We start from the raw sequence: 13,368 nt of genomic DNA, 5'->3' as shown, positions 1-13,368 counted from the left end.
GATTTCACCTAAAACTAAAATTTGCAGTACAAACGTAAATGGACCACACTTTAAAACAACCAAAATGAACTGAACAAAACGACACAACACATTTGAATAAAAAATACTGACAAAATGCCATTTTTGTCTAAATAAAACTAAAATAGTGTAGATATTAATAGTGTAGATGTATCAAGCAAAGCTCAAAAAATTTCGCCTGCAAAAATTCACCCAACAAAAGTAAATTTAACCACACCTTAAAACAAAAAATAAATAAATAAATAAACATTAACACTGGATTGAAATGCACCTGTTAGTCACAAAACGTAGCAGTGTGTCTGTGTGCACAGACATTTTAAAGCACATTAAATGCTGGGACACATTCTCTCAAAGTGATAGGGGAAAATAAAATGCCATGTTGCTAAAATAAGCATCTCAGTGGGGTGTGGAGAGAGTCGGAGCTGTCTGGTCTATTCAGCTCGGGCAAGATACAGCCCAGTCGGCAGGGAACCTGAAGCAGCACGTATAATCAGATAGAAGAGGCTACTTCATCACCGTGTTCCGGACTCAATCCAGGTCAGCGGCGCACGCTCCACGGCGCTGACAATGAGGCCGTTGGATATCAGGAACATCAGGCTTTCGGTTCAATTTCCGACCTGGCGGAACTCGCACTGCTTTTATGAAAAATGCTGAGCACGGGATGATGGAAGTAAGATGAGTTTGAGCTGACAAAACAGCTTATGACCAAAAGAGGGCTTCAATAACAGGGTTTACATAGTTAGCTAAAGCTAAATCTAAAAACCAAAAAGGCTGACTGTTTTTTCCAGCTAATTGCAAAGAAACATTTCTCCTTTTTATTTATTTAGTTCAACTTGTACTAAAATAACAAAAACTAAAATGAAAATGAATAAATAATATAAAAAAATAATAAAGATGACAACAAAAAAACAACAACAAAATTATTAATAATTTTAAAAATTATAACTAATTAAAATGCATACACAAACACCAGTAAGCAGTCGGTTGCTAGCGTGTCATATCTAGAGAGTTGTGGGTTGTAACTCGTCCAATTCAAAAACCAGCACTAATGAAGCAAGAAAGCTGTTAGAGCCATGGTGTAGTGCTAGTGCACATTTAGAGCCTTACTTCTCACATGGATGTAATAAATTAGCTCAAAAGGGAAATATTTATGATTAATTATAACTGGTTATAATTAATTATGAATATTTAATCAGATCTTAGAATCAACTGTAGCAGAATTAACGTTACAATTATTTGATCTGTTCGTCCACCGAATAGACAGTATAATCATTCATCAATTCTAGGAAAGGTTACTTTCTGGCCAAGAAAGAATACATTTCCTACTTCAGTTAGTACTAGCAGTAACTTAACTCGTAGTAAATTCAAAATGTAGCATGTAGCAAGATCAAATATTCAGTGACTTCAAATTATGAGCAGCCCACAGAGACAATCAATTGTGAATATATGCAATTTAATAAATGGAACTACAGTTAACATACAACTAACTAAGCAAAACACGTGTACATATACATAGAGAAAGAGAGTGAGAAAGGAGAGAGAGAGAGAGAGAGGCAGACAGAGAGGCAAGAATGGCAGTATTTAGCATCAGTTAACCAGCGACCACATGAGAATCATCAGAGAAGCAAAATCACCTTAAACAGGGGCTCAACTTAAAACGCGCATCTAAATAGTTGTAAAGGTTACTTGCATTGGCTTTGTTGCTGAACAAGAGTCCTGATGCGGTAGACAATGGAAGTTCTCGATGAATTCCTTTAGGTGTTCCGGAGGTTTTCTCTAGTTCGTTCGAAGATAGGAAAATCCACAGCGAGTCGACAAAGTTACTTGAAGATAAACTACCGGAAAATTGACTCAAGGGAAGAGTCTTGGAGAGTGTCTCGAAGGGTTTGAGCCTTGGATGGGTTGGTGTTAGGGTCTTTTGATAGTTTCCCTACCACACCCACCTTTGGGTGAATTGGCCAATACAAAGTTTGTATTGCTGAGCGGGAGAACTTCTCTTTGTCTCCATTTATGGCCCATTTGCATGTTTATTGCTGGCCTGGGGAATTGATGCAGTTTTACCCACAATATAGTACAAACAGTATGATGCATTTTCTAATCACATGGTGTACGCCATTGTTCAGAAAATAAAGTGCAGATTGTTTTGATACCAAGAATGAAACATCTAGGAGATATTAAACCAGAGATACATTCATACATTGAAAAATACACCTTTAGAGATTAACTAGTACCAATAAAAAGGGGTAACTGGGCTAATACAGCATAGAATCATACAAGCAACACATGCATATATCAAGTACATTTATAGCTGGTTAAATATAGTCTAAATAAAGAAAAAGGTTTCTATGTGTGTGCGTTATGTGTATTGGGAACAGTCTGCCAGCCACCAAGGATCTGAGGTGCTTGGTGCTGGTGATTGCCTCCCTCATGGAATGCCTTTGAAGTCCAATGGGGAGACAAGAGTTGATCTGCTTAGCATCTTCGTGAGAGTGGGGAGGGAACCATAGACCATTAAACACCCATATAAATGTAGAACGTGAGGCCAGGTTTGTAATTTATATGCAAATGTCAAAAGGCTAAAAGGTTCTCTACAATGTAAATCCTAAACGATCATCAATGATCCTAAGCAGACGCTACATGGATGATGCAGCGTGAGACTCAACCCTGTTCCTATCTCACCTCCTCTGTACCATTGTTCTGCCTCTCAGTTTGTTGTTCTATGTATCTTTCTGTTGTGCTCTGTCTGTCAGTCTATCTTTCTGTCTAACTATCTGTCTGTTGATCTGTCTACCTGTCAGTCTTTTGTTCTAACTGTCTCTGAAGTTCTGTCATTCTGTCCATCATTCGTACTATCTGTCTGTTGTTCTGTCAGTCTGTCATTCTGTCCATTGTTCTAACGGTCTGTTACTGTCAGTCTGTCATTCTGTCTATCTGTTTGTCATTCTGTCTATCTGTCTGATGTTCTATCTGTCATTCTGTCCATTGTTTTGTCTAACTCTGTTGATCTGTCAGTCTGTGCGTCATTCTGTTTAACTATATGTCTGTTGTTCTGTCTATCTGTCGTTCTGTCTAACTGTCTGTTGTTCTGTCTGTCTGTCATTCTGGCCATCGTTCTAACTGCCTGTCTATTGTTTTGTATATCTGTCTTTCTGAACATCATTCTAACATATTTGCCGTTTGTTCTGTCTATCTATCCATCTGTTGTTCTGTCTGTTACTCTGTCCGTCATTCTAACATATCTGTCTGTTGTTCTGTTGTTCCGTCTATCTTTCATTCTGCCTTTCGTTCTAACTATCTGTTTTTCGGTCTGTCATTCTGTCCATTGTTCACATTGTTCTGTCCAACATATCTGTCTGTTGTTCTGTCTATCTGTCTTTCTCTCCGTTGTTCGGTCTAACTATCTGTCTGTTGTTTTGTCTGTCTGTCACTCTGTCCATCTTTCTAACATATCTGTCTGTTGTTCTGTCTGACTATCTGTTGTTCTGTCTGTTTTACTGTCCATTGTTCTGTATAATTGTCTGTCTGTTGTTCCGTTTATCATTCTGTCTGTCTGTTGTTCTGTCTGTCTGTCATTCTGCCTGTTGTTCTGTCCAACTATCTGTCTGTTATTCTGTCTGTTGATCTATCTATCTGTCAGTCGGTGTTATTCTGTCTAACTATCTGTCTGTTCTGTCAGTCTGCCGTTCTCTCTATCTGTCTGTAGTTCTGTCTATCTGTCAGTCTGTCTGTCCCTTGTTCTATCTGTCTGTTCTTCTGTCTTTCTGTACATCGCTCTAACATATCTGTCTGTTGTTCTATCTGTCATTCTGCCCGTCGTTCTAACTATCCGTCTGTTGATCTAACTATCCGTCAGTCTGTTTGTCATTGTCTAACTATCTGTCTGTTCTATCTGTCATTCCGTTCTTCGTTGTGTCTCTTATTCTTGCTATCTGTCAGTTTGTCCATTGTTCTGTCTATCCGTAATTCTGTCTGTCAATCTATTTGTCCGTTGTTTTCTCTGTCAGTCTGTCTATTGTTGTTTACCTATCACTGCCTATCTCTCAGTCTGTCTATTGTTATATCTGTCCATTTACTTATTTGTTTATCTATCTGTCTGTTTTTCTGTCTATTACCGTCATTCCAACTATCTGTCTGTAGCTGTCTATCTATTTGTCAAATGTTTTTGTCAATATGCTTCTCATTTTGTCTGTCTGTCTACATACATGTATATCTATTTTTCAGTCTCACTGTCTATCCGTCTGCCTGTCATTCTGTCTAACTATCTGTTTATCTGTCTGCTTGTCTATCCACGTGTTATTCTGTCTATGTATACGTGTGTCTATCTATCCAAATACATATGTGTATATATGTATTTTTCTACAACGGTCTGTTGTTCTGTCTAAATGTTATTCAGTCTATTCTATCTATTTGTCTGTCATTCTGTCCATCGTTCTGTCAGTCTATTTGTCTATATGTCTGTCGTTCTGTTAATCAATCTGTTGTTCTGCCTTTTATTCTGTCAATCTATTTCAATCTATTGGTCGGTTTTTCGTTGTCTATCTATCTGTCTTATAAAGACACAAAATGCGCAAAAACAAATACAAAACCCCCACTATAAACAGATCACAGAAACATTTCCTTCCCTGTCCTTAAATTAGTATTTTAAAAAGAATCAAAACCCACTCCCACTCTAAGAACTGACATTTTGATGTTTACAGTTGCTTTAGTGCACACACATAACAAACATGACGGTTCCTGATACATAAGACCACCCAGAGGATTGTGTGGGTGGTGAGACAGTAAATAAACCATCTGAAAGAGGGGGTGATGTTTGCCTGGAGAGAGCCTGGCAGCTCGGTTAGCTGCAAGTACAACTGTTAGCTTGTCTACAAACAGTAGTAGCGCTCGGCGCTCACATGATCAAAGCCTGAATGCAGCACGCGTAGCTTCCACGGAGACTGAAAGGTACACTGGAAGCAGTCATGCTAGCTTCCTCACCTCTGATGTGATCATTATCTCCCCTGAACTCGCTTTCACGGCCGGTGTGAGTAACTCACAAGTTATTAAAGCCAGATTCATACATGCAGTGCAGTGCAATACATTACGGGAAAATAATGTATTCTGAAAGCAGAATATTTAAATGAGAAAAAAACTGTATGGTGGGACATTTCCCCAGGTCTCCTGGTCAATGTGAGTTAGTACAGATGATGTTTTCAGACATTTTTCTCGCCGAATTTACTACACTGATCATATATTCACTGTGTATTACCTTGTAGGCAGGGTGATTCATCTTAAGGAGCTGGCGGATAATAACTCACAGGCTTTCTATTGTCCGTCCGAACCCCAGATTGGGCTTTATAATTTAGAGTCTGGCAGAATGTAAGTCTTGCTCACAGTTTCAAAAGCAACACCGCAGGGTAACAACCAGCTACAAATGAGGTATATTAAAAAAGAATAAATCATGCGGTATGTGTGAAACCTAATGATCGAAAAGTCTCAAAACTATTTAAATTGAGATGATATTTTAAATACTTTTGAAAATTAAAATATTTAAAATTAAATACATAATTAAAATTAAAATATATATAAAATAAAACATTAAAATAGTATCATTTAATTTGCACATATATATATATATATATATATAAAAATGTGAACATGTCTGTTAAATTGTGCATACTGCTTTATTAAAATAAAATTAAATATTTCCATATTAGAAAAATAAAATAAAATAAAATAAAATAAAATAAAATAAAATCACCTGCATAATAAAAATAGTGTGGGTCTGTAAGAGTGTATGTAGTAACAAAAAAAAAAAAAAAAAAAAAAACAGAAGAAAATAAAATAAAATAAAACATTATAGAATAATAACATAAAATAGTTATTAAGCTGCTCAATAAAAAAATAATATGGGTCTGTAAGAGTGTACACAGTAACAAAACAAAAATAAAAGAAATAAAAATAAAATAAAATACGATTAAATAATAAAATAAAATAAAATAAAATAAAATAAAATAAAATAAAATAATCTGCACAATAAAAATAGTGTGGGTCTCTAAGAGTGTATATAGTAACAAAAAATAAACAAAATAAAATAAAATAAAATAGTTTTTAACCTGCTCAATAAAAAATACATGTGAATCATGCTTTATTAAAATGAAATTAAATATTACCATATTAGAAACATAAAATAAAATAAAATAAAATAAAATAAAATAAAATAACATAAATTATCACCTGCACAATACAAATAGTATGGGTCAGTAAGAGTGTATATAGTAACAAAAAATAAAATAAAATAAAATAAAATATCACCTGCACAATAAAAATAGTGTGGGTCAGTAAGAGTGTATATCGTAACAAAAAATAAAATAAAATAAAATAAAATATCACCTGCACAATAAAAATAGTGTGGGTCAGTAAGAGTGTATATCTTAACAAAAAATAAAATAAAATAAAATAAAATAAAATAAAATAAAATAAAATAAAATAAAATAAAATAAAATAAAATAAAATATCATCTGCACAATAAAAATAGTGTGGGTCAGTAAGAATGTATATAGTAACAAAAAATCAAACCAATCAAATCAAATCAAATAGAATAGAATAGAATAAAATAGAATAGAATAGAATAAAATAAAATAAAATAAAATAAAATAAAATAAAATAAAATAAAATAAAATAAAATAAAAATAAAAATCCACAGAAGAAAAAAAAAATCAAACATCATAAAATAAAATAATAAAATAAAATACTAATTAACCTGCAGAACAAAAAATTGTGTGCTTCCACGTGCATCCTGCTTAACTAAAATGTAATGAAATATTAAAATGTCAAAATCTGAGCAAAATCAAATGAAATAAAACCAAAACGAAACTTCATTTACTTATTATAATTAACCCGCTCAGAAATTGGGTGGGTCAGTAGGACAGTACGTAGCATGTGTGTGTGAATGAGTACAGTGGACCTCTCTGTCCTACAAAGACAGATGAACACGTCTGTTTCCATGTGCAAACAGCTCCAAGCCATGTCAGCGAGAGTGATGGACCAGCAAAGTCGTGCAAGACACGGCACCTCCTCGTCTTATCGCAGAGCGACGTGCTTCTCTAATTAAGGGCAAGCCGGTCTGGCGCTGGTGTTATGACTAGCGTGACGGCGGCTATTTTTCAAAAACCACTTCTCTGACGCCTAAAAGGCCTCGGGGGAGAGGCAGAGAACAGCACCGGCAGATCATTGATTAAAAAGGCTTATGAACTTCCACCTGCGCTGGAGGAAAAGGAGGACAAACAGGACTCTCGGCTCTTTGTGCTCAAAAGCAACCGGCTTTTTGGAAGGAAATCCTCACGTCAGTTGTTCAGCAGCAGTTTCGTCTCGTCTTTTCCGTGCATTTCAGAGTTTTTTCTATATGGTGAGCAGTCAAAGCTCTGCAGAAATGATTCATTTTACAGACCTGTCCTGTAGTTAGGTACGTTTTCATGCGGAAAAGCTGCAAAATGTCTTGTCTAGGAGAAGCTGTATGGTCTGGGTGAAATGATTCACTCTTTTATGTGTTTTGTATACTTAAAGATGCCCACTGTTTACATTTATTCTACGCCAGAGGCCTACTGGAGCTGCTTTCAAGGTCATTACTTTGTTTGCCAAAGTGCGTTTCTGGGGTCTTGCACCCTACGAAACTCCTACCCGAGGAAATCGATTTGAACAAGGGAGGCTGAGCTTATGTATACGGCACCATTTTGCACATGCATATAGACTAGAGTGAGACTGGAGTCAATTACTGAACACATCTACTGGCTTCTGTCAACATTGATTTGTTTTAGACTAAGATCTCTGCCTTAGCGAGACTCTCTAATTGCACTGGCCCTAACCCTCTAATTACTCTGAGGCTGAGCAATTCACTTCTTCGCACTCTGTTTTGTTTACCACGCAAAGAAAGAAAGAAAGAACAAAGGACAGAAATATAGAGTGGAAAAAAGGAAAAATGAAGGAAAAAAACCAAAATCGAGAGGGAAGGAGCAAAAGAATAATGAGAGTAAAATAACATGAGCGAAAATAAGAAATAAACACATTATCGAAAAGTGGAAATTAAATAAAGAATAAAGAATGAAAGACATGAGAAGAAAAAACGGAAGAAAGCAAAAGAAAGAGCAAATTAACGAATGATCGAAAGAACAGAAGGAGGAATGGAAGAATGAAAATAGAACAAAACACATATAGAGTGAAAGAATGATGGAAAGACAGAAAAAAAGAGTAAAGAATGAACAAAGAACACAAAATAATCAACAGAATGAAAAAAAACTGAGAAATAGCAAAATAAAGAATGGATGAAAATTAAAAAATATAAAAATGTACAAAAGAAAGAAACAAAAAGAATAGAATGGAAAAACAAACAGAAAAAGTACAAATGAAAGAGCAGATTGGGTGAAAAAAGAGCAAAATAAAGAATGATCGAAAGAATAGAAGAATCAATAAAAAAGAACGGAAAAATTAAAAAAAAAACTGAAAAATATAGAGAAGGAAAGATAGAAAGAACTGAAGAAAGAAAATAAAGAATGGATAAAAGAAAATGGAAGAAAAAGAACAAAAAAGCAAATAACTAAAAAAAAGAAATGTCAAAAAAAGAATCGAAAAAAATTAAAAAATAAAAGAATGTGCAGAAGAAAGAAACAAAGAATAGAATGAAAAACAAACAGAAAAAAAATGAAAGAATGAACAAGAAAAAACAAAAATAAAGAGCAAAATAAAGAATGATCGAAAGAACAGAAGAAGGAATGGAAGAATGAAAATAGAACAAAAGACATATAGAGTGAAAGAATGAAGGAAGGAACTAAAGAAAGAAAAGAGTAAATTAAAGAATGAACAAAGAACAAAAAAAAATCAACAGAATGAAAAAAAATATAAAATTTAAAATTTAAAAATTGCAAAATAAAGAACAGATGACAATCAAAGAATGTACAAAAGAAAGAAACTAAAAGAATAGAATGAAAAACTAAAAACGAAAGAGCAGATGAAGGGTGAAAAAAAAGAAATTGAAAAAAAAGAATGAACAAGAAAAAACAAAAATAAAGAGCAAAATAAAGAGTGATCGAAAGAACAAAGGAATGAAGAAAAGAACGGAAAAATGAAAAAAAAAAACAGAAAAATACAGAGTGAAGGAAACATAGAAAGAACTGAAGAAAGAAAAGAAAGAATGGATACAAAAAAAGAACAAAAAACTAAATAACTGATTAAAAACAAGAAATAGAAAAGAAAGAATAAAAGAAAATTTAAAAATTAATGTGCAGAAGAAAGAAACAAAGAATAGAATGAAAAACAAACATAAAAAGTAGAAATGAAAGAGCAGATGAGGGGTGAAAAAAGGAAAGAAAAATAAAAAAGATTGAAGGAATGAACAAGAAAAAAAATGAAGAGCAAAATAACGAATGATCGAAGGAACAGAAGAATGAACGAAAGAACGGAAAAATAAAAAATTGAAAAAAAAAGAATGAACAAGAAAAAACAAAAATAAAAAGCAAAATAAAGAATGATCGAAAGAACAGAAGAATGAATGAAAGAACAGAAAAATAAAAAAACAGAAAAATATAGAGTGAAGGAAAGATAGAAAGACCTGAAGAAAGAAAATAAAGAATGGATAAAAGAGAATGGAAGAAAAAGAACAAAAAAGTAAATAACTAAATAAAAAAAAGAAATAGTAAAAAAAGAGTTGAAGAAAATTAAAAGATAAAAGAATGTACAAAAGAAAGAAACAAAAAGAATAGAATGAAAAACAAACAGAAAAAGTAAAAATGAAAGAGCAGAAGAAAGAAAGAAAATATTAAAAGAAAGATAACAAAAGAATGAAAGAATGAACAAGAAAAAACAAAAAATAAAGAGCAAGATAAAGAATGATAGGAAAGAACAGAAGAAAGAATAAAAAAGAACGGAAAAATAAATATGGAGTGAAGGAAAGATAGAAGGACCTGAAGAAAGAAAATAAAGATAAACTAAAAGAAAGATAACAAAAGAATGAAATAATGAGCTAAAAAACAAAAAAAGAATGATGAAAAGAATGGAACATGAAAGAACAGAAAAATGGAAAATAATATAGAAATATAGTGAAAGAAAGATGAAAAGAACTGAAGAAAGAAAATAAAGAATGAACAAAATAAATAATGGAAGAAAGAGAACAAAAAAAATCAATAACAACAGACTGAAAAACAAACAAAAATAGCAAAATAAAAACTGATGAAAAATTAAAATGAAAAAATGAAAGAGGGAGAAGGACGAAAGAAGGAAAAAATTAAAAGAAAGATAAAAGAATGAAAGAATAAGCAGGGAAGAACAAAAAACAAAAAGAATGATCAAAAGAATGGAATAACGTATGAAAGAACAGAAAAATGAAAAAAGAAAGAAAAATAGACAAAGAAAGATGGAAAGAACTGAAGAAAGAAAATAAAGAATGAACAAAAGAAAGAATGGAAGAAAAAGAACAAAAAAAATTCAATAACAACAGACCAAAAAGACAAAAATAGCTAAATAAAATCTGGAATAAAATGAAAAAATAAATAAATAATAAAAGAATGTGCAAAAGAAAGAAAGGAATGAAAATGAAATTGAAAATGAAAAGTGAACAAAATAGAAGAAAGGACGAAAGAAGGAAAGAATGAACAAGAAAAAAACTAAAATAAAGAGCAAAATAAAGAATGATCGAAAGAATGAGTGGAAGAAAAAGAACAAATAAATAGCAAAAAGAAAAAAAAGAAAAAAAAGACTGGAAGAAAATGAAAAAATAAAAGAATGTGCAGAAGAAAGAAACAAAGAATAGAATGAAAAACACAGAAAAATAAAATGAGGTTAGGCAAGAAAAAAATAAAAGAGCAAAAAAAGTGCAAATAAAAGGAAAGTAAGAACAAAAAAACCTGAAGGACAAATAACAAGAATGAAAGAATAAAGGAATGAGTAAGAGCAAAAAAAAAAAAAAAAAGAGAAAGTAACAAAAAGAAACTAAATAAATAAACAGAAGGAATAAACTAATTAAAACAAAGAAGAAAACAAAAAAGAAAAGAAGGAAGAAATAAGTAAGAAAGAGCAAAAACAAAAAGAGCAAAAAAAGTGCAAATAAACGGAAAACAAATGGAAGAAAATAACAAAAAGAGATCAAAATAAACAAACAGAAGGAATAAACTAATTAAAAGAAACAAGGAAATCAAAAAAGAAATCAGAAAGCAAAAAAATAAGAAACGAAAGAAAAACAAAAACAAAAGCAAGAAAAAGTGAAAGAAAGAATGAAAATAAAGAAAAACAATTTAAGAAAAAACAAAAGTGTTAAAATATTAAAAGAATGAGCAAAAAAGTCATTAAAATAAAGAATAGAAGTATGAACTAATCAATGAAAGAGCAGGGCTAAAGAAGGAAAGAAAAAATAAAGGTATACATGAAAGACGGGTATAAAGGAATGAAAAGCTTTCTCAAAGCGTTTAAGGTCACACTTTAGTTTGGCAACCAACTCAACTATTAACTGTGACTTTTGCCTTAATAAACTCTGAATTTGCTGCTTAATAGTAGCTAGTAAGGTAGTTGTTAAGTTTAGGTATGGGGTATGATTAAGGGATCTAGTACGGTCAACAACAAAGCATAAATAAATGAATAAGTACTAATAAACAGCAGCTAGTAATACACATGCTAATAAGCAACCAGCTCATAGTTACCGCATCCCGTATCTTTCATGGTGCAAACAGGCCTTTCAATTCTCATATCAACAAAACACAACCAAAGAGCGTTTACCTGACGTTCTGGAGGGGCTGATTTCCATCCCAGCGGCAGTTGTGCTTTCCTCTGGGCTTCCTGTGGTCTGGGATGAAGGTTCAGATGTTATCCAGCCCTGAGTCAACACAAAAGACTCCGACACTCCCGCCCTGGACTCAGCCTGCTGGGAAGTGTCCTTTAGATCTGGACTAGTCGGCTGATCCGTGGGTCCAGCTTGCGTGGTTATTATAGTAGGAACCGGCGGTTGTGGAGTATCAACCTCCTCTTGAACCACAGGCAACCACGTGCTAGAAACAGCTGGATCCGGAGTGCACAAAATATCTTCGGTAGTGGTTTCTTCTCCGGGCTGGGAAGGAGTGGTCTCTAGGGTTGGTGGTTGAATTGTTAACTTGTCCTCGGTGGGATCGACAGGGCTTGGTGTGGTCGGCGTATTGGAAGCGTGTGCTTCAGATTCAACGCTCAAGCCTAGATCTTGCTTCAGTTTAACAAAAGGCACGCTGACGGGGCTTGGCGTAGTAGGCGTATGTGTTTCTACTTCAACGGTCAACCCTAGATCTTGCTTCCGTTTAACAAAAGGCACGTTGACTTTATTCGAAGGACTGTTCTTGTGGTTTTCAATGGGGCGATGGACATACACGATTTCTCCTCTGGCTTCCTCAACCGTTTCGGTTGGTTTCTCATGACTGGGTTCAGAAGAACCGGACGCACTAGTAGGTTGTTGAGTCGTCCGGAGACTCATAAGCTGCCATCTCACAGTGGTCTCCGGCGGGACGCCGTGCTCATCGGATCCATTCATTTGGCTGTCAAGGGTGAACGGTAACTCCTTCCCTCCACTTCCCTCACCATCTTTTCCATCCTCCGCTGATAACGCCGAAGGAGGACCTTTGGGAATAAGGTAACCGTCCTCGTTCAAGTCTTTCCCTTCTCCGGAGAAGTTCTCAGGGTTGTTCCTAGAAACAGGAATGGTTATGATCTCCAAACTGGCCTGTTTGGCTTCCATGGGAGTGCTGGTTTGAGTTATCAAATGCCTGTTATTGCCTGGGGCAACTTTCAAGGACTTCAACGGCCAAATTTGTTGGCTGCTCCTTATGGAACCGAAGCTCTTCGACGCCGAAGGAGTCGGATCCGCCGTTCCTGATTCAATCGCTCCTGCAGGGATGACAAAACACCGTGATTAACGAAGCGAGGGAGGAGATCGTTTCATTTAAATGTATGTTTAATTAGCGAGCAAAATATGCTAACTCCCGCCCCAGAACTACGGTAATTAACTTTAATGCGTGCGGCTCGATATAGAACTGTCATTATTTATCCGTCAATGCCCTGGAGATATCCAGCAATTAATCTATCGGTCTCAACACACCTATCTTTTAATCAAACCCCTGTTTCAGGAAAAATGAGCTACAAGCGTAGCTAAAATGACCTTTATTTTCTTCCCGGAGGGTGATATTTGACTCCCGGGTGAAACGGGGATGAAATGTACGTTCGTTCTGAAAGCAATCCAGGTAATAAGGCTCTTTTTCTTTATGTTGCCCCGGCACAAAGAACTCGTACATCATGCTCCTGTTCGGTGCTGTTAACCCCCAATGCTTTCTAACAGTAAATCTAGACAAAATAAGAGCCAAATCTGTA

General features: G+C 34.4%; 1 protein-coding gene across 3 annotated transcripts in view; it reads right to left on the bottom strand.

The window, feature by feature from the left end:
• Window positions 1-13,368, bottom strand: part of ncanb (neurocan b) — a 212,692-nt gene that overhangs the window by 91,011 nt on the left and 108,313 nt on the right. For all 3 annotated transcript variants that reach the window (XM_051095274.1, XM_051095275.1, XM_051095276.1), the window contains exon 8: window positions 11,758-12,888. In XM_051095274.1, the coding sequence (XP_050951231.1) occupies window positions 11,758-12,888 (1,131 nt within the window). The remainder of the gene's footprint in view (window positions 1-11,757; window positions 12,889-13,368) is intronic.

The sequence above is a fragment of the Labeo rohita genome, chromosome 22, assembly GCF_022985175.1.
Source record: "Labeo rohita strain BAU-BD-2019 chromosome 22, IGBB_LRoh.1.0, whole genome shotgun sequence".
NCBI classification, from domain to species: domain Eukaryota; kingdom Metazoa; phylum Chordata; class Actinopteri; order Cypriniformes; family Cyprinidae; genus Labeo; species Labeo rohita.
This window is presented reverse-complemented; position numbering and strand designations above follow the sequence as displayed.